Here is a 24,341-nt window from a genome sequence, read left to right as displayed (position 1 = left end):
GAGGGCCTCCCTTCGTCATCGTCGTCATCCTTCGTGGCCCTGCGATGCCACGATCTCACTCCCGTACGTGACCTGATCTCATCATCGCTCCATCCCCGTGGTGGTCACCATCTTGGCCATGTCCCTCACCTTATGGCTGTCGATCTCTTATGAGTATCGAGCACAGTATTTGCTGTCGATACCTTCCAGCGGTGCCCTGTACAAGCCCACTTACCTCTGTCAAAATGTCTCACTTGCATTTGTGCTGGGATTGGCGTGCTCTTTCTGCCGTCTTCGTTTAAATCCCAGTGTGCATCACTGCATGCACACTCTTCAGCCGTTGTTCTATATTCTTGGTCAATGTCCGCGGTTTTGATCCACATCAACAACCATGATCTAACCACTGCTGAGCCAAAAGGCCTCTCCAAGCCGTCGCCGTCTCTCACAGCATTGCGATGCCACAATCCATCTCACTCCTGCACATTTGTTGATCTCACCACTCCATCTCCGGAGCGGAGGTTCTGTCAGGTGTAATCTCCTTATTCTAGTCCACACATACTCACGCGCCTAAAACAAGTAACACTAAAACCACATAATTTATAATTAACACGGCCTTAAAAGATAAATAGAATAAGCTGACATTTGTGGCAAAGAAGGGTCGGCCACGGGTGACATCGCTTGCGAGCGATGTCTGAACCCTGTCCTGACCCCCACCCTTGCCATCACCAGCCTGCAACGACCAGCGTGAAGTATGGTCAAACAACCCCACATGAGCAATACGACGTGGGGAGGCCTTCAATTGTTACGAATTACATCTACAAAAGGATGTATTTCTTGCCTTCCACGCCGCAGATGGGTTCGCCCTTAGGTCCAATCAGCCTAGAACCCGGGCTTACTTTCACATGTGCTGTCCTTTGCCCTCTGATAAACACTAGGGATTCCACAGTTTCGAGAATTCAACTCATGCATGTGGACGTACATGATCACTACAACAGGCAACATTCACCACATCATTAAACTTTTGAAAAATGATTATTTTTATTATTAATTTTTATATAAAAAATGGCAAACAAATCCCTCCCCTCCCAACATAATAATTATAACAACACAATAAGTGAAACCACAGCCCAGCAAGACTCGATGCAAACACGGCGGTATGAATTATGATGTTGGACTCATGGGCACGAATAACAACAGCAACAGCCACCCCTCGGTGGTGGTGGTGGTGGTCGCGGTGACATCAGCGTGGGAGCCGGTGCCAAGCTTGGTTCATTCGGAGGCCACGTGGAGTGTAGAGGGCTCAATTTCCACGCGACAAGCCACTCCGTTGAGCTATCATTTGTGGCCAGGTCGCTTCTGAAAAATAAGCTAATAGTTCAGTGGGCCTTACCTGGTAAAATAAAAAAAAGAAATCGTGTTTTTGTATCGTTCGTTGTAACTTTCTGACCCGCTCGTACTGGACATCTGTGAAAAAGAGCTTTCTAGCTCATCGGATTACTCCACTATAAAGATTCTGATTCTGCTCGTCTGATGGAATTGTGAAGGCCACCTGATGGGTGGACACGGGACAAGACTCAGAAGGCATTAATGATACAATTCTGCTAATTTTTGCGAGCCTCTTCCGCCCGCTGTGTTGTTGCTGGAGACCGGCTGCCACCAAGTGCCCAGTAACTTCCTTCGTTAGCCTACTCCACAGATACTGTCAATTGAAATCTGGTACAGTAATACCCCGATTTACGTCTCCCCATTTTACGTCGTTTCGCAAATACGCTGTCGCTTTATTAACGCCACGACCCGATTTCCGTCGCCTCATCCCACACTTACGTCGCTGACAGCGTCATCCATCCTTTCTCGTATCCGTCGCCTCTCAGCGTTCGTCTCCACCTATAAACCCTCGACACCAACTACTTTGCCTTGCGCATAAAGAAATGCGCTGTAGAGTAACAATATATTTACGTGCAGTATTTTGGTGATTTTATAGCGGACTGTAACTTATTGTACCCTGCATCATTTGTGTTAAAGTTTACTGCTGTGCACTAGTGTTGAGTACAGTATGTTTTGTAATGTAATGGAACGTTCTGGGTACGTCTAGGATGAAGATGCAGAGCTTCGCCAATAGCCTCCGTTGTCTTTGTTTAGCTGTGGTGGAGAAATTGCTTTGATTGACATCGTTTCGATATTCGTCGCACACTTCTAGGAACACATCCCCAACGTAAACCGGGGTATTACTTCCTGTACCACATCGGCCCGTCTTCTTCTCGAGCTCGTACTGCTTAGTCCCCTCTATCTGGTCAAGCAGAAGCTGCTGGGGCATGCAGTGAAACTACATGACCCAGCCAATGCATCTTTGTTTGAAGCTCACTGATGGGACTGTCCAGATATTTCAAGGAACGATGAGCTCCTCACACAGTCCAATCTGGCTGGATTACCCCAGAATGGGTCATAGGTAGGCCTGCATGAATGCATCTATCGCGGGTGTTCCTGTCAAGGTGTCCACATTCACACGCAAAGAGAGGGCGCGATTGTTTCTGAGATGGCCTGGACCTTGTCGAGCGAGAGGCAAGGGAGCTTCTACACATCATTACGCAGCCGATGGAATGATAATGCCGCGCAACTGAAAACCTCAGCTGCCAAACCCGGAGCTGACCATCTGCACACTGCCCAGATCTGGGGATTCCTCCGCCCTCTCCACCACCACCGCAGTGCTGATAGAGAGGGGCGAGGGTACAGTGCTCAGTGACACAAAGCATCGCAACAGGTGTTCTGGTGCAGCCGATATTGTTGTTTACATCAAAATCTCCAACTCCTTCAAAGAACCATGCCTAGATCCACACGATGGGCATCAACTGCCCCACCACTACTGTAGCTGCACTAAATGGACTCTCCCTCTGCACAGCCATTCATCATTCCAACCCAGTGGCGCGGTGTGCAAGGAATGAAATGACACCCCCTTTTCAATGTACCCCCCACCTCTCCCACTCTTCGTAGACCGGCGCCTGTCAACCCAAAGGCTCGTGGCTCCCGGTGCAGTTGCATCGCCTGCACACTCGAAAGCTGTTCCCACCGCTTAAAACCACGCCAGTCAAAATGGACTTTTAGTAACGTGGGGGCCAAGGAGCACGTCTGCTTAACACTCGGGCGCTTGGCTCTAAACTCTGACCTCTGACCCCACAAGCCGGGTCCTTAGCGACTTTGAGTGGTGGTGGGGGGGTGTGCGGATCTGGTGCTCCGAGGGCACGGACTAGCGCTCCAGATAAGCTGTGTACCGAGTGTTTTACGTATTTAAAACCATTAACCATGCATGCCACTGAAATTAAACGCGTACTGATATTTTGCTGCACGGCTTGAGTCCGCGTGACGGAAATTCGCTGATGCGCATGCAGAGGAGTGGTCAAGTGACCATCGAGGTCCATGAGTGGGCATTCGGTAGCGAGTACCGCAAAAATGCAGCGCTTGTTTTTCCATGTCTTTTGTAATCTAAATAGTGTAGCGCGATTTTGAAAGAAACTCCCGGGTTTGTAAGACCCAAGTTTTTCTGCACGGTCGTACCAATTATCTATGCAGTGCAGTAGTTTAAAGTAACATTGCAGTTAAAATTTAAGGCTCAAGCTACTGCAAAAAGAAACCCCCCATGAGTTAGCGGGAGAGATTGTTGAGAACTGATCAAAATGACTCTGAAAGTATATCTTACTCACGGTAACCAAACCGCGAGGTAAATTCTTCAACCTTATAGGGAGCGTCGGCCACGAAGCGTGGCCCTTCCACAGCCGCGGCCTCCGAATGGATTCGCGAGGCCTAACCAAGGAGGCCTGGGAGTCACGGGCCCAAGTCTGTGTGGACCTTCTCACGAGAACAGCAGCAGCAGCCAATGAGTGGCGGTTCATGCCACCGCAGTGCCCGTAGCCAGGCTAGATGCACCTTGAGGTCAAGCGGAGTGGTGATTTCAGGACAGAGGAGATGCTGTGGGTTTTACAGGGACGACAGCGGTGGACGGAGGGGATCGTTCCCTGTCCCTTTTTGGCACGAAACACATTGGATGTGGAACAGCAAACTCGCTACAGTTATACAGCACGGTCGGGGGTGGTGGGGATGAAGGGAGTTTACAAAGCATCAACAACAAAAAAACACGGCGGTATCTTCGGGAGACACAAACACGGCCCAAAATGGAACGGGGAAGTGCTCGAGAGAGTGAACACGACGTGCCCGCACACACACACACACACGGGCACGCGCGCCACTACACCATTGGCGCACAGCAGGAGCACATGCGCGCGTAGAAGAAGTTTGCACGTGGGAGCGAGAAGGGGGGGCGGGGGTATCACGAGTGCGACACTGGAGATGACGTTGTGGGTGGGATGGGGGGGTCATCTCTACATTGTGGAGGGAAGGGGGCACTGAAGACAATGTTGTGGGTGGGAAGAGGGGGTCATCTCTACATTGTGGGGGGGGGGGGGCGCACGTGTATACAGTGATGGCGCGGTGTGGGCGGCAGTGTCTACAGCAGAGGGGATTCAGGAGGAATGTGCCTTTCTCACAGGACATTATCCATGAACAACGCGCATTTAATTGGTCATCTAATGCTTAGGGCATAGGCAGTTCCACAATTGACGAGGTACCGTAAAAGACGTGAGGGTAAATGATTCGTTTTTGATAAAAAGCCGAGACCCTGCTTCTTACGCCGATGTCGGCCCACTTCACACGCGACAGGCGACGTGTACATCTAATCTCTCAAACACATTTGAAAGGGCGCCCCCCCCCCACCGCCATCCATCGGTCAGCTGCCCCTTTGGGATCGTTAGTCTCCCAGTAGGGAGCGATGATTGGCCAAAGTGTAATCCCGAACGAGTGATTCGCGGTGGGATTTTTTTCTCTTCGAATTTCGCTCATTGCGACCGCGATGCCAGCACGCAAAATTGCAGGCTCGTTTTCGAGCCTGCCGTCAGGGGACCTCTTTAACATCCGCTTGCGAAGCCGGTGGGGCCGCGGTATTTTGACGGGGCGATTAAAAAACTAAAGTGGCCATCGTATACCACGGTGTCGGATGCACTTGGACGAACGGTGCGTTCACTTTTTTGCTGTTGTTCGTGTCAAATCATTGACTCGTTCCATAAATATGCAGTGTTTTCTCAAACTAGAGTGGACTACCTTCAAATTGACAGGCCCTGTGTATTAGTGGGAAGATTGTGATGGCGATGTTCCCAACTGTACACATTTTGTTCAGTGCCAGCGCTCAGGTTGACAGAAACAGAGGAGACTCCTTTACCGTGACAGTATCCAGGCTCATGCGGTGGGATCTCTGCTTTGTATTCTGTGTCTGTGTCACTCCCTCTCTCTCTCCATGCTTTTATTTCCTCGGGCTCAGAGTTGCAACAGAGGTTTAGCCGAGTGGAATTATTTGCGAATTCAACGATATAAGAACAAAAAACAAGATATTTAATTGTACACACATTGCAGATAATCTCTCTGTATCATTATCTCTGTATCTCACACTCGTTCTCTTGATATCTTAGGCTCTCTCGTGATATACACTCCAGAATGCATCTCCTCTCTCTGATTCTCAAGCTCGTCACTGTTCTCCATCTACTTATCTCCATCTAACAGCCTCTCCGTAATCTCCTTACCTGCCCTCTTCCGTCCCTCTCTCCACCATCAACTATCGCTTTGCCCACCTGACCTAGCCAGGGTCAGGCTACTTCTTGTCGATATCACACGCAATAGTTCACAGCTGATATCGCCTGTTCCGATCTACTTCAACAGAAAAAAACACCCAGGTGCTCCCTGTCTTGACTCCCACCCGCACTGCGTGGAGGCGTCGATCTGCCCAGCATCAACCGGCAAACTCAGCCGCTGGTGACGACGAGGCTCAGCTCAATGGTGGAGTCTCTCCTCGTCTCAGCGTCCGTTTTGTCTCGATGCCCCTGTTCCTACGCCACCTCCTCCCGTCCATCGTCATCTGCTCCTCTTTGCACCATCACTCAAATTCGAATTTCCATTCCATCATCCCCATCATCTTCATCATCGTCATCGAGAGAGCCTCGAGTCGAGACTGCCCCCCTGCCGCTGGCGCCGCTGCCGCTGCCACCGGTCACGATCATGAGCGGCGTGACGGCCGAGCATGGCAGGAGGTAGGGGGGCACGACCCCAGCGAGTGCCGCGGAGCCCGGCGCCCCCGTGGGCGGCGCCAGCGGAGAGAGGCTCGGCGAAAGCAGCGGCGACATGGCGCCCGACGGAACTGATGACGGCAGCAGCGTCGCCACGGGGTAAGGGCCACCGCCGCAACTACCGCCACCATACGGGTTTTCGTCCTCATCGGCCGCACCGGCAAGCGCGGGTGGCGTGACTAGAGGTGGCATGGGCAGCAGCGCCGTGCGGGCGTACGGGTACGGCAGCGGGCGCGCCGGTGGCACCGAGCGGGCACTGGATGCCGCCACGCTCGTGATGAGCGGGGGGCGGCAGGATCTTGGCGCAATCGCGGCTTATCCGCTCGCTCGGCATCCCGGCGACCGCCCGGCGAGCCGCGCCGACGCCGCCGGCACCGCCGACGGCGAAAGCCGCCGGTGCCTCGGACGGGCGGTCGTTCTCGTCGCGGAGTCGCCCGATCTCGGCAAAGACGCTCGCCATGGCGCCAAACCGGGGGCCGAAGTCCAGCAGCTGCCCGAGCTTCCCTCCCTGGAGGTGCAGCTGCTGGTGCTGCTGCTGCTGCTGAGCATCATCCTCGACGCCATCGTTCACCCCGGCCGCCGTCCGGTGGGGCTGGTGCCCGATCTCGGAGAAGGCTGAGGATTTGCGCACGGGCGTGAGCGCGGCGGAGGTGAAGGCCGACCGGAGTGAGGATGCGGTGGACGGGGGCGACCCCGCCGCCGCTGCCGCCGTGGCCGAGGAGGAGGACGAAGAGGGGGAGAGGGGGGCGGTACCGCCGGCCTCGTCCGCCAGCGTGGACGCCGACGAGTAGGAGCTAAAGCGGCGAGCGCCATCGGTCGCGAGCGCCAGGCCGGGGCCGCTGCCCTCTCCGCCCGGCGCGTGGGAGCCTCCCGCGGTGGTCGCTGCCAGCGACGTTCGGGTCAGCGTGGACGCTGACGGGGTCCGGGGCTCCGTGTCGGCGTCTGACGCCGTGGCCTGCGCAGGGCAGACAGAACGAGGAGGGATGGGGGGGAGCAGGGGGGCGGGGGGGGGAAGGGGGGAGATGCAGATGGAGAGAGAGTGACAAAGTGAAGGTGAGGAGGTAAAGATGACGAGGAATGTGACGGCACATGGAGGATGAGATGGACAGATGAGTTACGATAGGGAAAGAGGGGAACACGGCAGAGAGATGAACAGAGACAGGAAAACAGTCGATTGAAGAGAAAACAGACAGATGTAGAGAGAGAAAGAAAGATACATTTTAACAAGATAAATTTAAATAACAAATCGACCCTAATTCTGCCCAACATCTAATTTCATCTGTCTAGCTGCCCCCCAGCATACGTCCGACTGTCTGTTGCAAGACCCGCACCTCCACGGTGACAGCAGAGGTCACGGATTTCCCGTCGCGGGAGGCGCGCGACGTGCGGGAGACATCCGACAGCTGATCCTCGTCCTGCAGGATGCCCGAATCCGGTAGGCGCCGGCACGCGTGCTGCTGCTGCTGCTGATGATGGTGGTGGTGGTGCCCATGGTGGTGGTGACCACCGGCATTGCTTCCGCTGCCACCACCACCACCACCACCGTGGTGATGGTGGTGATGGTGGTGGCGGTGCTGCTGGGAGGCGTCCGGGCGATCGACGTCACCGTCTGCTTCACCTCGGCAGCGGCAGCAGTCGGAGACGCAGCACCCGGTGGGGGCGAGGCAGCAGCCACCGCCACCGACGCCGCCGCCGCCAACGCCGGTGCCGGCACCGCAGCAGCAGCTGCCGGAGCTGTCGGGGCCACCAGATTTCCCGGAGAAGCCGGAGGCACGCAGGATCTCGTTGATCATGCGGATCTCGGCGTCCACGCCGAAGTCCGTTTCGGCCGAGCCTCGACCCGAGGCCGAGCCGGATCCGGAGCAGGAGCATGAACCGGAGCCGGAACCGGCACGAGAATCGGGGCAGCCGCCCCCACCTCCTTCAGCAAAGATTTAAACGACGATCAGAAACGGGATCATAATGACTGCAGCCAATAACTACGTCATTAACACCGCCACCACCTCCACAATGTCATTAACTCAATCGCTACCATGATCATCATTGGTACCACCACTAACACAATACCGCCACTACCATGACCATTATATATATGATCACAACCATATTTATAATCACCAACGCCAAGACATCAACAAATGTTGATGTAAAGCTGCAAAGCGTTGCACTTTGCTCTGCAACACAGTTAAACTTTGTCCAAATGAGATTTTAAATTTTGCTGGTGCACTAGCAACATGCTCTTGATTGGCTGGGTGGTCGTCACGGCAACCCGGCAACTTTATCCAACATGGCCGATTTTTGTTTATTTTTAAGACAGGAGCTATTGTTGAAAATGTATTAAACTGTCTTATGCTGAGTATGTACACAATGTCGTCTATTTTTTTTCACATGATCACTTTTCTAAAATATTCTTCATTTAATTTACAGGCCAGGCAGGACCAGCCGCTTTTCCTCGCCTAGATCCCCTGCTGGGCTCCTTGGACCAAGTTGCCCAGGCTAGTGAGAAGGGCGGGGGTGGGGATTTCCGGGCTCCACTTTATTTTACAGAGACATCGGCCACAATTGAGTTGAACATAAAACACAAGCAATGTAGTTGCAGTGTTTAACATTGAATGGGCCAAAAAAGATACGTTGCCAAAAATTGCCCTGTTTAGTGATGAGATAATCTGCCTGTGGGATTTCATTACTCATTGCTAAACTATGACAATAATGCCAGTCAATTGTGAGTAAAACGCTCATGAGAATGTTTCTTCAAAACTGCCTAGGGTAAATTTCAGAACAAATGATGGTGATGACGGCGACAACGATGATGATGATGATGCAACAGAATCTTAACATTCAATTTACAGTGAATTACAAACATTCCTGGGGAAATTACGTCACCGGGTGATGTATGTTTTTGAACCGATGGTTACGCAGGATGCATGGATTCATTGCAATTGATTTATTTAAACTGCAGCAGTGGCCAGGTGGTTCAGAGTGTGTCAGAGCACTAAGTCGGTAGCTGCCAAGATCCTGGGATTGAATCCGGATTTCAGCCACCTGTGATTAAACCGGAATCTCAAGTGCCACGAGTTGATGGTCACAAATTAATGTACAAAAAAACATCACGAAATTTGGTTTTGCACTTGGCTAAATTCCAGCTCTGAGAATCACAAATATTCGTTTCCCTGTCATGCGACAAACATCGACGTGTCTCACATCGGGTTGGAAAAATGCACTTCCCCTCGTGTGGATTGATCTCAGAGTAGTTCCGTGGCTTGCAGAAGGAGATACAATTCTCCAACATGGGATGATGGACTGCTCGCTCTGAGAGCTGTCAATGGATATACCCTCATATAATGACAATATGACCATTGCGTGGCTAAAATACAAAAAATAAGTGGATAAATAATAGAACAAATTTAACCCCGGACATTTTATGCTTGCAAATTTTATCGCAGAAGGGAATGTGTGGAAATACAGGGAGGGGTACAGGGAGACACAAGGGAGGCATTGGAAGGAACAACAGAGAGACACAGGGAGGAATGGAGAAAACACGAGGAATGCGCGAGTGGTGGTGGTTGTCTCACCCCCACCTGTGTCGGAGCCTCCGTGCCGACAGCAGCAGCAGGATGTCACGGCGGCGGTGACGGTGGTGGCGGTCGTGCTGGACGGGGAGTGGGTGGGAGCGGAGCTGGCGTGGGCCTCGCGTGGCCCGCGGGTGCCGGGGGAGTAGCAGGGCGGCTCCTCGTCCGGGTACGGCGCTGTGATCGAGTACACGCACGGACGGCGGGCCCGGTCTGCCGGCAACAAAAACACGGACAAAACAAATAACACTCCTCAAGTAATTTTGTTTCACTTTTCATTCCTTGACACAGATTCTCCTGCACGTGGTTAGGTGCAGAGGGGCCTCTCCGTTGGGTCCTAAACTCTACGACTTGGATAGCCGCTCAAGGATCCCCGCGGAGTGCCTGAAAGACTTTGGATTGTCTGCAGCGAGGCAGCAAGTGTTGGGGAAGAATGTGGTTATGTGGATTATGTGGGTGCCAAACATTAACATCGAGGCAGTGGCTCGATGAATCATCACAATTCGGGTTCGCGATTCATTTCAACAATCGCTTTGTTTTGTGTTTACTGTCTCGGTCGCACTGTTTCTCTTATCTTCTACCTTGTTTGTACAGTTTACTCCATTGTTCTAAATGTAAATTATCATAACATGCATATAATTTGTGTTCATCATAAATAAGTGGTTCTCACAATGCATGCTCAATGCATGTATAATGACAATCAGAATTGGTTTTAATTGTTGAATCGATGCATCGTTACATACCTAATATTAAGAATGGAACTGGTCAAACATTCCAGCAGAAATCTCCTAAAAAGGAGCCCCCAGACTTGGCAAGTTTTCTGTTTATGAACACAAATTTAAGAAAACCTTTTTCTGTTTGCTAACTTACATTTTCGAATTTGGGTCCGACCTTTGGTATTAAATTTTACCTTTTATTGTTTAAACTTTACATTGTTGTCCTCTGACATTTGACCTTACTATATGACCTCTAGCCCCACCTCTAGCCATGTCACTGTCGCTGTCACCGCCACCATCCCCCCGTCTGCACGCGAGGATCTTCTCTTCCGGCAGGAACTTCTCAGCATCTCTGGCGATGGCCGGGAGATCGGAGCACCGCTCGCCCCCCTCCCCGTCCAACCGCGTCGGCTTTAGCCTCATCCCCTCGTCTGGCCCTCCTCTGCCTCCGTCTCTCCCACCGCCCGAACTCTTCAGGTTCTTCTCGGCGCCGGGCCCGTCTTGCCCGAAGGCCACCCCCGCCTGCCGCCGGCGCCGCCTCCTGCGCCGCGAGCAGCAGACGAGGGCGGCCGTGACGAGCACGAGCAGCAGCAGCGCGGCCAGCGCGGCCGAGGCTGCGAGCGCCAGCGTCAGGGTGGCGCCGGGAGGCGGGTGCACGCCGCCGTCGGCATCGCCGCCGCCGCCATGCAACACCAGAGCGAATGCCGTGTGTCGAACGTCGACGAGCACCGCGGTCGAGGCCGAGAGGGACCCGCGGAGCGGTCCCCGCGCCTCCACGTGCAGCGTGAGCCAGCGTGGTGGGGGCGCAGTCTCGTCCCCGTGCGGATCGCTCAGTGATGACGACGAAGATGATGAAGAGGCTGATGAGACCCGTTCGGCGGAAGTGGACGGCCGTTGTGCAAGCGACACTTTCGGCAATGCGGCATCTGAAGATTTTAATTTCAGAGCCGCTGGCTGAGCGGCTGATGATGATAACGACGACGATGATGAGGATCTCAATGCTGATGATATGGCAGCTGAGGAAGACGAGGTGGACGAGGATGACGAGGAAAGCTGGGTCCGAGGCTCCACCTTGAGCATGATGTCACCAGTGTAGCGATTGACGGTGAAGTACGGCGATCGCTGGGCGAGGCGGTATCGCACCGTGCTGTCGGGGCCCGCATCGCGATCGCTGGCGCTCACCCGCCCCACCGTGTCACCCGCCGCTGCGCCCCGTGGCACCGCAAAGCGGTACGGCGCTCCCTCGAAGTGCGGCGCAAACTCGTCGGCACCTTGCACCAGCACATGCACGCACACAGGCCAGCTGCGCACCGCCACTGACCGCACTGGCGCCATGACCGCACCCGCCGCAACGGCACGCGCGGGGGTAGCGGCACCAGAGACGAGACTCCCCACACCACCACTGCCACCAAGCAAGGTGCCGCGTGAGATGCCAGTAGTGGTACCGTCAGCCCCCGCGGTGGTACCCGCCACCACCGGGGCTACGGTGAGGCACAAGCGGTAGCGCGGGCACTCCTCGTAGTCGAGGGGCCGGGATGTCCGAACGGTGCCCGTGTGCGGCTCCACCACAAAATTACCGGCGCCTTCACAAAATGACGACGCAAACGTCGATGACGACGGTTGCGGCAGTGGCCGCGGTGGCGCTGGTGACACCTCGTGGGTATCCCGATCTCGTCCGGCCAGACCGGATCCCGTAGATTTGCCACCATTACCTCCGGTGCTGCTCGCATGAGACTCGGAGTAGAGGAAGGAAATAATGCCAAATCGGGGAAAGTTGAGGATGCGGGTGCCGGCTGGCTCATTCTCCGACACGCTGGCGTTGAGCAGCTCCACCGAGGAGAAGAAAGCCGCCAGGTCTCTCTCGTCGGCTCCGTCTTTGCTGCCAGAAACCCGCACGTGCACCGGTACAAGGGCCCGGCTCGGTGTGGCCACAGAACCTGGTGCTGCCGCTGCTTCAACCACCAGCGTGACCTCCGACCCCGGCGGTCGATTGAGCCGTGGCGCGCGCAAGGTGATGGCACCGTTCCGGGGATCGACGGTGAAGAGATTGTCCCGGTTTCCGGCAACGATCTGGTAACCGATGACCGCCGCGCCTTTGTCGTTGTAGCCGCCCCCGCTATAACTGTCGTCGCCGTAGCTGTTGTCGCGCTGGAACTTGGCCAGAACTCGAGTGACCTCAGCGCCGGCAACGGCGCTGGCGGGCAGACTTACACGGTACTCGGGCACCGCGAATTCCAAACTCGACACCGGCTGCTGCTGCCCCTCTTCCAACCCCATCACCGTCACCACCACGGTGGCCGTGCTGCTCAGCGGGGGGTCTCCACGGTCCGTGGCCGACACCACGAGCTCGAAGCTCCTCTCTGGCGATGCCGGCGCCTTCTCCTCCCTTTCCCCCGACAGCACCGGCGCATCCAGCAGCACGAGCCGCGCGGTGCCGCGGTGCGCCACGGCGCCGGTCGCCGCGTCCGCGATGTAAGTCTCGCACGCGACGGGCTCCAGCCGGAAGAGGCCATCGGGGTCGCCGGCTTCCAGAGCGAAGTCCACGCGACCGTCGCCGGGGCTCCCGTCGGCGTCCGTGGCCGTCACGGTGAGCACAGGGACGCGGGGCCCCGGCACCGCGGGCAGGGAGGCAGCGTAGGCGGCTCGCGAGAAGACGGGCGCGTGGGCGTTCACGTCGCGTGCGCACGCGAGGAGGGCGGCCGATGCCGACCGCGGTGGGGAGCCGGCATCGCGAGCCTCCACCACGTAGTGTGAGCAGCGGGGGCCGCCCCCCACGCGGAGGGGCCGCGTCAGGAACACCGAGCCTGGGGTCGCGGGGTCACACAAGGGGGAGAAAAGGGACGGCGGCAAAGTCAGGGGATGTGCCATTTGGTGCCTGGCGGGAGTCTGTGGCACGGCTTGCTGGGTGAACCCTGCCTGCGAGGGGCTTGATGACCCCATCTCCAGTTCTATCCCTGACCCTGCCAGTTGCCTGTAGCCCTACCTATCTCTAACGCCTCAACTGTTAACACCAATATCAGAGTCCTATACCGAGCCTGAGCTTCAGCCCTAAATGTAGCTCCAAGCACAGTAGAGCTATAAAACTAGCCCTAACTACACCCCCTATCATCTTCATCAGCAGCCATGATGTATCCACTGCTGGGTGAAGGCCTCCCAACAAGTCTTAGTCATTGCTTACGGTCTTGCCAAGCAAAAATCTATTCAGCTCCCGCACATGAGCTGATTTCATCGCTCCATCTCTGTAGCAGACGTACTCTCGGGTATGCTCTCTCCTTCGGTGGCCTTCCATCATTCGTCTCATGCAACGACCATCCTCTCTTCCAGAGATGTGTCCAGTCAAATCCCAGTCAATCTGATGTCTCTTACGTGCGTGAGTTGACTGATCCGCGCGAGTTACCCTTCTACAAGCCTCGCTGCATCTATTACTTGAAGATAATGCAAACCTTATACCTACCCCTACCTATAACCTCTCTCTTGTTACCCCCATTTAAACATAGTACCAGTGATACCTATAACCCATATCCCTAATTCTATCCAAGACCTCGACTCAAATAGGTGGATGGCCCAGATAAGAACACCAAACAAGCAATGCTGAGATCCTGGATTTAAATCCAGGCAGTCACCTGTGATTAAACCTGAGTGATTAAACCGGGTGCTGAAAACAGAAAACAACAAATAAACTGAAGGCATGATAGCTCTATCCTGCTTCCAACAACCTGGCCGTCGGGGGCACATGAACGTCCCCCCCCCACCCCCCACCTGTCCGTACCATTCATTGCGTGAATCCCGAATCCTCCTCTGCTGCCGTCACCGTCTCTGCTGCCTGGTACGAGCTGGTACGAGAGCCTCCCATTGGCTCCTGCGTCACGATCACTCGCAGCAACCGTGATGAGGCTAATGAGCGGAGGCGTGCGCTCATCCACGCTCACCTGGTAAACGTGGGAGGATGGCGGGAGGAGTGGGAGAAGGGTGAGCAGGGGGAGAAGGGTGAGCTTTGGGGAAGGGAGGGAGTGAGAAGGTGATTGCGTTTTACCCAGAGTTCTTGATGAACACTTGAAGGGTCATGAATTCAAACACTTGTCACACTCAGCTCATCATCATCATCGCTATTCCGGGGTTGATGAAATGAGTATCAATTTCCGGCGAGTCAACAATGGTTGTTCTGTGTAGTAGCCAGCCCCTACCATGGGAATATGGAATTTCCACCACTGGTTCAGAACCACCAAGAGAGGCAAGTGGCACCCTATTGCTTCCCTGCTTTGAGAAATGTTGTTTCATTGCAGAGGCTGCTCACTGTTGGGTCAGGTTCGTTGGGTGGAACAAGCAATCCATTGTGTGCTGCTGTGAGGTTCAATATCCCACCGTGACGTGGGGTGGGGGCCAAAATATGGCGGCACAGATGTGTTGGTGAACCTGTCTGTGCAGACATTTGGATGCCTGAGGGAACATTTTCAGACGAGACTCCCTTTGCGGTCAACCTCCGCCTTCTTGGAAGCCCACAGAGATCTGATGTATACACCTGCCCCCCCCCCGCCAACTTTGTCCCTCTCCCCCTCTCCTCTCCACGGTCATGCCCGCTCATGCCCACTCACCTCGTAAAGCGGCCGCAGGAAGCTGGGCGCGTTGTCGTTGTCGTCGGCGACCGTGATGAGGATCGTGGCCTCGGAGCGGTGGGCACCGTCAGACACGCGCACGCGCAGCGCCAGCTCGCGCCGCTGCTCGAAGTCAAGGGGGCGCGCGAGCGTCACGCGCCCGCCCAGGCGCTCCACCGTGAGCAGGGAGGCAGCCACGGTGGTGGCGTCGTTGACATCGCCCGTTTCGTCGTTGACGGAAGAGGAGGAGGAGCCGCTCGTGCGCTCCACGACGGAGAACTCGAGGCGAGGGTAAAGGTCGGGGTCCGATGCCAAGATGTGACCGATCTCAGTGCCGACTGGAACACCTGCGACCGAGGGGGATCGGAAGGCAGGTTGAGGGTGAGGCTCAGGGTGGCGTAGTTATCGAGAGTGCAGTCGGTGCCACTGCGCTGGGACGCGAGCACGCGCGCACGTGTGGCGTGTGTGTGTGAGCGTGCACGCCGTACTCTCAGACACGACGAGGTGCTGGCTGGCGGCGATGACGGGGGCGTTGTCATTGACGTCCTCCACAATGACACGCACCACGGTGGAGCCGGTGAGGCGCGGCCTCCCACGGTCCACGGCCCACACCTCCAGCCTACACTCAGACCGTCATCACGAGTCATGATTCATCCACTGCGGGATCAAGGGCTCCCCACGCCATCGCCATCCCTCACCATCTCGCATTGCAAGAATCCATCTAGTTCCTCCACACGAGCTGATTTAATCGCTCCATTGCGGCAATTGACGTCCCCTTCTGCTGCCACTTCGTCATTAGTCTCCCCCACTGGCTATCGGCTATCGTCCCTTCTAGTGACGTGTCCCGCCCAAGCCCACTTATTTTTCTCAACAATCAATGTGATGCCTCAAACTTACGTACATTTTGCTCTTCCTGTCTCTCAGGGTAATGCAAAGCATGCACCTCTCATTGCTTCATGAGGCACTCCTCAACTTTTGTTCCATTTAATTCACCAGTGTCCACTCATTGCCCCTGACGCCCCATCACCCCTCACTCACTGGTGGACGGGCGAGGCCTCGCGATCGAGGGAGGCAGTTGTGGTGATGATCCCGGTGAGGGAGTCGAGCCGGAAGCCAGAGCTCAGAGACCCTGGGGCGAGCGCGAACTCCAGCTGCCCCCCCGCACCTCCGTCCACATCCCACGCCACCAGCTGCACGCACACGTGGGTACACATGGACATACGCATATGGGTACACACGTACGTACACACGGGCATATAAATTCAGACAAAAGGGTTCACATATGCGCACATACTTACACATGTGTACATGGTTACCGTAAAAGTTGGTACAAGGGTTCCTGGATACACACATGTGCACATGGGTACATACATGCGTACACACGGATGCACATGCTACACTTTGGTATACAGCGAACATGTAAGTACTCACATGTACACACATGTACTCGGGGTACACATGGACACACGTGTGTGCGGGATACACACACATACACATGGGTATACACCAAAACACAGGGACACATGATTCACATGGGTATGCATGGTGACACAAATGTACACGTGTTCACACATACAAAGACAAAGATCCCCCCTATAGCCTTACCGGACTGTTGGGGCAAGTGCTGTTAGCGAGCACCTATGAAGGTCGGAATGGCACACGAGGGGGTGGGTAGCCAACATCACGCCCGGCCGCCTTTGTCGCCCTAGTGGTGATGTTTACACACAACCAGGTACTCATTTGAGGCTCAGTCGACCTAGAGGAGGCCCAGGACCGGTTCAAATAATCGTCACTGGTGTTGGCCGTGAACCCGGGTCGCCAGATTCGTAGAGTAGCGTGTTAACTGCTACACTACAATGCCTCACACATGCATATACACAGGTACACTCGTGTACACATGGGCACGTGGGGGTGGGAGGAAAAGACGGAGTGAGCAGTGGGGGTGGGGGGTGGGCGTAGCTCTGGGCTCACCTGCGTCACGACGGTCCCCGCAGGCTCATTCTCCCGCACGGTCGCCGCCAGGCGTTGCCACGGGAAGCGTGGAGCGTTGTCGTTGACGTCGCGCAGCGTCACCGTCACTGCGGCAATAGCGACAGCAGCCATCTTGTCGCCCTCCTTGCCCTGCGGAAGTTCCTCAATTAGTTCATCCGTTCGTTCGATCACGTGTTCATTTACATTTATTAATTCAGGATTTGTGCATTCATAGCATTTGGACGTTTGAGCAATGGGGTTTATGTCGCTAACAATGTATTAAAATAGCGAAACAGAATCCACTTGGAACCCTACATTAATGGATGAGTTTCTGACCGTTCGACAGGGCCAAACTAACTCCAAAACGGATTTTCTTATGTCAGTGGTGATGCCACTTCGTTAAGTTTCCCAACCGCACAACGTTTTCACGGTAACGTGCCGTCTTTCTGCCGTCTTTCTGCCGTGGCCGTTCCCGCACAATCGCTGCCATGTGCACAGTCGTGCAATCCCCACTAGCTCTCGTCACCTTGCCAATATGTGCGTCACTGCACACTTTCTTCCATTTGCTCAGTACCTCTGCAGCTTTGCAACTCGCAGATGGCGATGATGTGGTGATTACTGAGCTGTTAATTGTCTCCATTGAATGTGTTTTGCCCATTCTCCTCCCCTCAATATCTTCCACTCTTCGTGATCTCTTTCCACACCCATCTCATGCACTCCTCCAACCCTTCTAATATCTTCCTCCCCCACCACCTTCCCGTCTCATTTTCCACCTACCTCTCTTTCTCCTACTTCAATTGGCCTCGATTCTATTGTTAATTTTTCCCATCTGTCATCAGCTCGATTTCAGTATTTTCTTTGTCAATTCGTAAGTTACAACTGTCCTACTAGTTTCCATTTTCAAATCTTCATCTCTCTCCAGGGCGGGTCACGCTCTCTCAGAAGACAAACACGCACTCTGCAGTGGAGGATTTGTTTGTTTTGGCCTTCTGCTCACGCTTGCATCTACATTTTATTCCTGAGTTTTAAGAATACAAACACATTTCAATAAGTCGATGGTGTCATGACGACGATGACGTTCATGATAGCGGCGATGATGATGACGATGGTGATGACAATAATGACCTCTGTAGCTGCGGCTGCATCACTGGCGATGCCCGCAGTGGTGGCGTTGGGGAGGACGACGCGGGCGGTGACGATGACGACTCGACGAGGGATTGACTCGAAGTCGAGGGCCGCGGGGTCCCGCACGGTCAGGCGTCCTGCGGGGAAGCCGGGCCGGAGGAGACGGGGAGGGGGTCATTCCTAGGAAGAGGCTGCACCGCCGAGGGGGAGCCAGGTGGCTGGGAGTGCGTGCGAGGGGGGTGAGTGTGGGTGCTGGTGTATGAGGCAGCAGGTGTGTGTGTGCACGTGTTCAGTGTTCATGTGTTCATGTGAGAGTGTGTGTGTGCACGTGTTCGTGTGAGAGTGTGTGTGTGTTTCCGGGCATGATGCTAGCCACCCACCCCCTCGTGTGGCGTGCCCGCCTTCATAGGTGTTCGCGAACAGCACAAGCCCTAACTCACGACCAACACCAGTGACCTAGAGAGGCCATTCCTCTGCCTCCCTAGGTCGACTCAGCCTTAATTGAGAACCTGGGGTGATTGTGTAAATATCGCCAATAAGAAGACAAAGGTAGCTGGGTGCGGTGTTGGCTACCCCCCCCCCCCTCGTGTACCGCAATGGCCTGGATTTGTACTCGCTAACAGCGCTTGGCCCAACAGTCTGTTACAGACTATATTGGATGGGGGGGGGTCTTTTATGCGTGCAGGGGGATGCTGCACCAGTGTTGGCGTTGAGGGAGAAGGCGCCATCATCGTTGCCGTAGAGGATGGAGAACGTGAGCAAGCGCGTGATCGCGTCCGACCACGCGGCCTCCACCACGCACACCAGCGTGTCTGCGCACGGGTACGCGCACACAGTCACACGGGTAAATACACAGCCACCATTCACCACAGCGCTTGTGCCAGGCTAGGTGCAATTTAAGGCTATTGCGTGAAGATATGCACAGACACATACACACAAATACACACAAATTACACGCGGCCACACACACATTCACCACGAAGTGGCAGGAACATTACCACGGTGCTTGTGCCAGGCTAGATGCACTCCGTGGTCACGTGAAGTGTCGAAGACCCCGCTGGCAGGAGGTCACGGGACAGACCCAGGTGTCATGGTTTGACTGACTACGACGACTGACAGATGCGCCACCAGTGTAACGAGTTGCACGCACGCGCACACAAACACACTCGCGGACACCGGCACTCACCTCTGGGCGAGTGCTCGGGCAGCGTGGCCTCGTACGCCGTGGGGACGAACGAGAGCAGAGGGGGCCCCGGGGGAGCGCGCCTCCCAGCGGGGGGGCCTGGGCCCACGCGCACGGACACGACGGTGCGCGCGGCGCGAGGCGGCGAGCCGTGGTCCCACGCGGCCACCGCCAGATCCGCTCCGACGAAACCCTGGAGGGGGCGTCGCACAAGCAGCTCTCCTGTACACACACACGCACACACGCATAAGCATACATACACACACAGGATGGCACACACACAGATACATGCGCATGCATGCAAAGTAACGCATATACTCGAACGGCTATGCAAGTATGCAGGATTGGGTGTCTATAATAATAATGCAATTTATAACGCGCGTAAATTTGCGGACGTAACGGCCGCAACTCGCTCACCTACTTTGTGTGAACGTACATGTCTGTGTGTGTCTGTGTTGAGTCAGCCTTAAATGAACACCTGGTGGTGTAAACATCGCCACTGGGGAGACCAAGGCGGCCGGGCCTTAGTGCTGGCCACCCACCTCCTAGTTTTCCGCGCCGGCCTTGCTAACAGCACTTGCCCCAAGAGTCTGTTAAGGCTACACGGAGGACGTTTCTTTGTTAAATCTTGATTTAAAGCTTTCGTGAATGCAGGAATTCGTATTCTTTGGGTCTTTTGGTAAAGGTAGGTTCAAAGAAGATGTTTCTTTGTCTTTGTGTGCCTATGTGTGTGTGCGAGCCCCCCCCCCCTCCCGCCCCCGCTGTGCCACCTGTGTTGGCGTCGATGCGGAAAAATTTATGGGGGTCCCCGGCTTCCAGGCGGTATGCCAGCGCTCCGCCGGCGCCGCCGTCCTCGTCCCGCGCCACCACCGTGGCCACCAGGGCGTTGACGGCCGCGCGGCCGGCGGGCACGGAGGGCGCCAGTGGCCCGTGTCGGAACTCTGGGGCACGGCCGCTCCCCGGCACTAGCGCCACGAGGGCGGAGACGCGGGAGGAGTGGGGGGGGCACCCCCCATCCACCGCCTCCACCCACAGCCGGTAGTGAGGCTCAGGGACGTCGCTGGAAGAGACGGAACCGTCTGGCGCTGGAGAGGGAGAGGCACAGCGACGGGGCTGTTGTAGGCATCGTTGGCAAGATCGAATCTGGCGTCAAGGATGGCGACATTGTTCACGACACTATCCTCATCGTCAACAATGACCACCACCATCATCATTACAACCACCAACACAAAAACTATCAATAACAACACGAACACTCTCACCACCGCCACCATCAACACCAGCAACGGACTCGTCAACCATCACCACTACCAAAACCACCACTACTGGAACCACTGTGCCATTACCACTACAATAACCACCATCACCTAACCTGACCACACGTCACCCTCGCCGCCATCGTTTTTACCTCCGCCATCACTGCCACTCCTCTCCGGCGGTGCGCGGAGCCGCGGCACGGCCACGGACACGATTCCCGACTCGGGGTCGATAGCGAAGGGGGGCACGGTGACCCCGGCGACGCCCCTCGTGCCTCCCACGAGTCGGTACCGGACCCGGCCTCGTATCCCCGAGTCTGCGTCGGCGGCCGAGACCCACAGCACCGGCGAGCCGGCGACGAGGCCCTCAGGCACAATGGCGCGGTACTCGGGTCCCTTAGTCCGCTGCCGCTCCACCGACTCCGGTCCCGGAGATCCCGGTGGAGAGGGGGCGGCGTCGCCAAACACGAACACTGGCGAGTTGTCGTTGACATCGAGGACGGAGACGAACACGATGCTTGTGGAGCGCAGTCCAGCGCAGCCGTCGTTCGGGAGGCGGCTGCTGCTGCTGGCACCGCCGCCGGCAGAAAATTGGGGTGGTGGCCCGGGGCCGCAGTCGACGGCCTCCACCACGAGGCGGTAGCGTGGCTGGGCCTCGCGGTCGAGGGGGGCGGCCGTGGTGAGCGACCCCGTGACAGGGTCGATGTGGAAGTGCGAGGACCCGGATCCGTCTAAGGTCAGGAGGGGGGCAAGAAGAAAAGAGAGGATATAGGGATGGGGGGTGGTGAGGCATGGAGATATTGAGACACCGGTGCACGAATGCACTGAGATGCTGAGACATGGACATGAGACGGTGAGACACACAGAGACACAGGGATAGTTGAACACACAAAAACACACGGACACACAGAGACAAAGTCGCACACACGCGCGCTGACACCGATCTGTGCCGTACCCGCTAGATGGTACCGCACCATCCCGTTCTCTCCGGCATCTGCGTCGGTCGCTACCATCGTGATCACAGGTGTCCCCATGGGGCTGTCTTCGCTCACGCGCGCCCGCCACCCTGCCTCATCACCACCAACATCATCCACCTCTTCTTCATCATGCTCAACAGCTGCATCATCGCCGTCGACATCGTCGAGGTGGCGCTGGCCGTGAGCCTGCGCGACGAGGTGGGGCGGCGCGGCAAAGAGCGGCGCGTTGTCGTTACGGTCGAGGACACGGACGACGACGGAGGCGAGGGACCAGCACGGGGGCGTCCCCCGGTCGCTGGCGCGGACTGCGGTGGGAAAGAGGAGGGGTGGCGGGGGGCATGGGTCAGGAAAACCGGGTCAGTAAACTAGGGTCAATAGATCGGGGTCGGATCGCAGGGATCATAGTAAGGAATTGTACAATATTATCCTGGGCCTCCCGAAGGCCAAGTGAGCCTTAAATGAGTACTTGGTACAGTGGGGAGACTAGGAGTGGCTCGAACCACGCCACCCCCTTGCAGGCTATGCCAGCCTTAACAGGTGCTCATTAACAGCACTTGCCCCGAGAGTCTATGTAGCCTACAAGGGATGTCTTTGTCATTTTGTATATGCACATGTGTGGTCAAAATGTAAATGTAGATGCGCGTGTTTGCAGCCATTGACACTTTGTGGAAACTTCGTCGTATGGGCATCGGAGCCGATTTGAAAAGTGCCGGTATGGCGAACTGTCGCATGCAGAGTATGGTGGTTGAATGGGTGAGTGAGTGGGTTAGTGAGTGTGCTGTTGTAATCTGCAATGTGGTAGCTCAACACAGTGTATATGAGAACAGTCAGTCTGGTAGACCGAGTCCTCAACATGTGTGGAGGAATCAATGAGTGAAGTTAACGGAAACGGCCACCTTGGTAGTAGCGATAGAAGAGCGATAAGCAGGTGACTGACCAACAGTAGCGATTGACTGGAGTGAAGCAGTGAGTGCTGGATCACCAATGAACCCGACTACATTGAATTCTATCAAGCACAATCTATGTGTGTATATGTAGATGTTTGTGTGTATGTGAAAGCATCTGAGTGTACATGTGTGTACGTAGGTAAACTCAGCCGCGAATGAGTACCTGGTGTGTAAACATTGCCACTGGGGAGACAAAGGCGGCTGGGTGTGGTGCCAGCTACCCACCCGCTTGTGTGCTGTGCCAGCCTTCATAGGTGCTTGCTAACAGTGCTTGGGATCTTTGGCTTTGTACGAGCGTGTGAGTGCGTGTGGATGAATTGTGCACTGCACTACGAACCCGGCGAATTGAGTTAGATACCTGCTCATGGCCAACATCGGTGATGAATATCTTAAACCGGTCCTGGGCCTCCCCTAGGCCGACTCCGCCTCAAAGGAGTACCTGGTGTGCTGTGTAAACATCCCCTCTGGGGAGACAAAGGCGGTCGGGCGTGGTGCTGGCCACCCATCTCCTCGTGCGCCGTGCTGGTGCTCACTTGCAGCACTTGCCCCAACAGTCTGTTAAGAGGCTATATGGGGGATCTTTGTCTCTGTGTACTCGCGTGTTGTGAGGGAAGCCGTGTGAATGGCAGGAAGGCCGCGACGAGGTCACGGCGGCTGTTTGTGTCGGCACGGGAAGAGCGGCGAGAATGTGAATGTGCGTGTTGACAGCACTCGTGCACACACACACACGCACGCACATACAGGCACCCACCACAACAACAACAGCAGCCACTGCCATTCTCCACTCAGGGATGCTGACATAACCAGTGCTTGTACCAGGCTAGATGTACTTTGAGACAAAGTGGTCTCAAAGTGCAAAGGACGTACACATCACGCGTATATAAAACAAAGAGAGCCTTTAGCAGACTTCAGGGGCAAGTGCCGTTAGCGAGCACATATGAAGGCCGGGACGGCACATGAGGGAGTGGTTGTAGCCAACGACACGCTCGGCCACATTGGTCTCGACAGAACAGTGAAACCTCATGAAGCTGGACTCAAATGAGCTGGAATTCAGGGAAATCCGGGAAAATTGCATGAATAAATAAACCAACAGGCTCGCACTAAATCTCTAACCAGAATGATAAAATTAAGCTGCACGTGGTAGGAAATTATATATGTACTTATCAAGCCTAAGTATTAAGACACTATCCCTCACCGATGTAACTGACAAGCATATGTGTACTAGTAGTTATAAAGCAAAGAACTTATCTGTTGTATTAAATTCGGCAAACCTGTTCTCTTGAACTTCACGTCCCATCCACGTGCTTTGCTGGGGCTCTCATTTGCGCTCTCAGTTTGATATTAACTTCACATTTCATTGATAATATCAGCGTGCACCTGTAACTGTGTACTCATGCGTGTGTGTCCATGGTGTGTACCAGTGCATGCGTACTCGTGAGCGTGTTCCAGTGTGTGCGTTACCATGCTTGTGCACACCATGACCGTGTACCCGTGCGTGCGTACCCATGGTACTGCAATGGTGCTTGCGTACCCGTGAGCGTGTACTCGTGCTGGCTCTCGCGGTCGAGTGGTCTCCGTGTGGACACGAGTCCCGTGCGCTCGTTGACGCTGAAGTCCACCAGTCCGCCGAGCAACGTGTACACCACCTCTCCCCCGGCACCTACCGCACACATGCACGTGCGGGCACACACACACACGCGCGTGTAGTTGTGGTCAGGAATCAAACTCGGGTTGTTGGGTTCGGAACACTAACCACTGCACTATCAATCCCCCAGGGTACACACAGCAGAAATGCAATAATGTACGATCAAATTATACGATTAAATAACCCACAAATCTTCTGTAATTTGTAGATTATTGGCAGT

The 24,341-nt window shown here is 55.3% G+C and overlaps 1 protein-coding gene across 1 annotated transcript in view; it reads right to left on the bottom strand.

Moving 5' to 3' along the window:
• Positions 1-992: 992 nt before the first annotated feature.
• LOC144718800 (protocadherin-16-like) overlaps positions 993-24,341 on the bottom strand; it is a 24,851-nt gene continuing 1,502 nt past the window's right edge. Inside the window, exons 3-18 of the mRNA XM_078594348.1 lie at positions 24,008-24,136; positions 21,508-21,834; positions 20,705-21,283; positions 20,067-20,381; positions 19,300-19,518; positions 18,812-18,925; positions 18,114-18,250; positions 16,989-17,138; positions 16,056-16,207; positions 15,506-15,636; positions 15,018-15,364; positions 14,195-14,354; positions 10,689-13,229; positions 9,719-9,922; positions 7,472-8,061; positions 993-7,095 (exon numbers count right to left, since the gene is read on the bottom strand). Of these exons, the coding sequence (XP_078450474.1) occupies positions 6,286-7,095; positions 7,472-8,061; positions 9,719-9,922; positions 10,689-13,229; positions 14,195-14,354; positions 15,018-15,364; positions 15,506-15,636; positions 16,056-16,207; positions 16,989-17,138; positions 18,114-18,250; positions 18,812-18,925; positions 19,300-19,518; positions 20,067-20,381; positions 20,705-21,283; positions 21,508-21,834; positions 24,008-24,136 (6,905 nt within the window). The 3' untranslated portion in view covers positions 993-6,285. The remainder of the gene's footprint in view (positions 7,096-7,471; positions 8,062-9,718; positions 9,923-10,688; positions 13,230-14,194; positions 14,355-15,017; positions 15,365-15,505; positions 15,637-16,055; positions 16,208-16,988; positions 17,139-18,113; positions 18,251-18,811; positions 18,926-19,299; positions 19,519-20,066; positions 20,382-20,704; positions 21,284-21,507; positions 21,835-24,007; positions 24,137-24,341) is intronic.

Source organism: Lampetra planeri, chromosome 5 (assembly GCF_965212315.1).
Source record: "Lampetra planeri chromosome 5, kcLamPlan1.2.h2, whole genome shotgun sequence".
NCBI lineage: Eukaryota > Metazoa > Chordata > Hyperoartia > Petromyzontiformes > Petromyzontidae > Lampetra > Lampetra planeri.
Note: the sequence above shows the minus strand (reverse complement) of the source record. Positions and strands in the feature narration are given on the sequence as shown.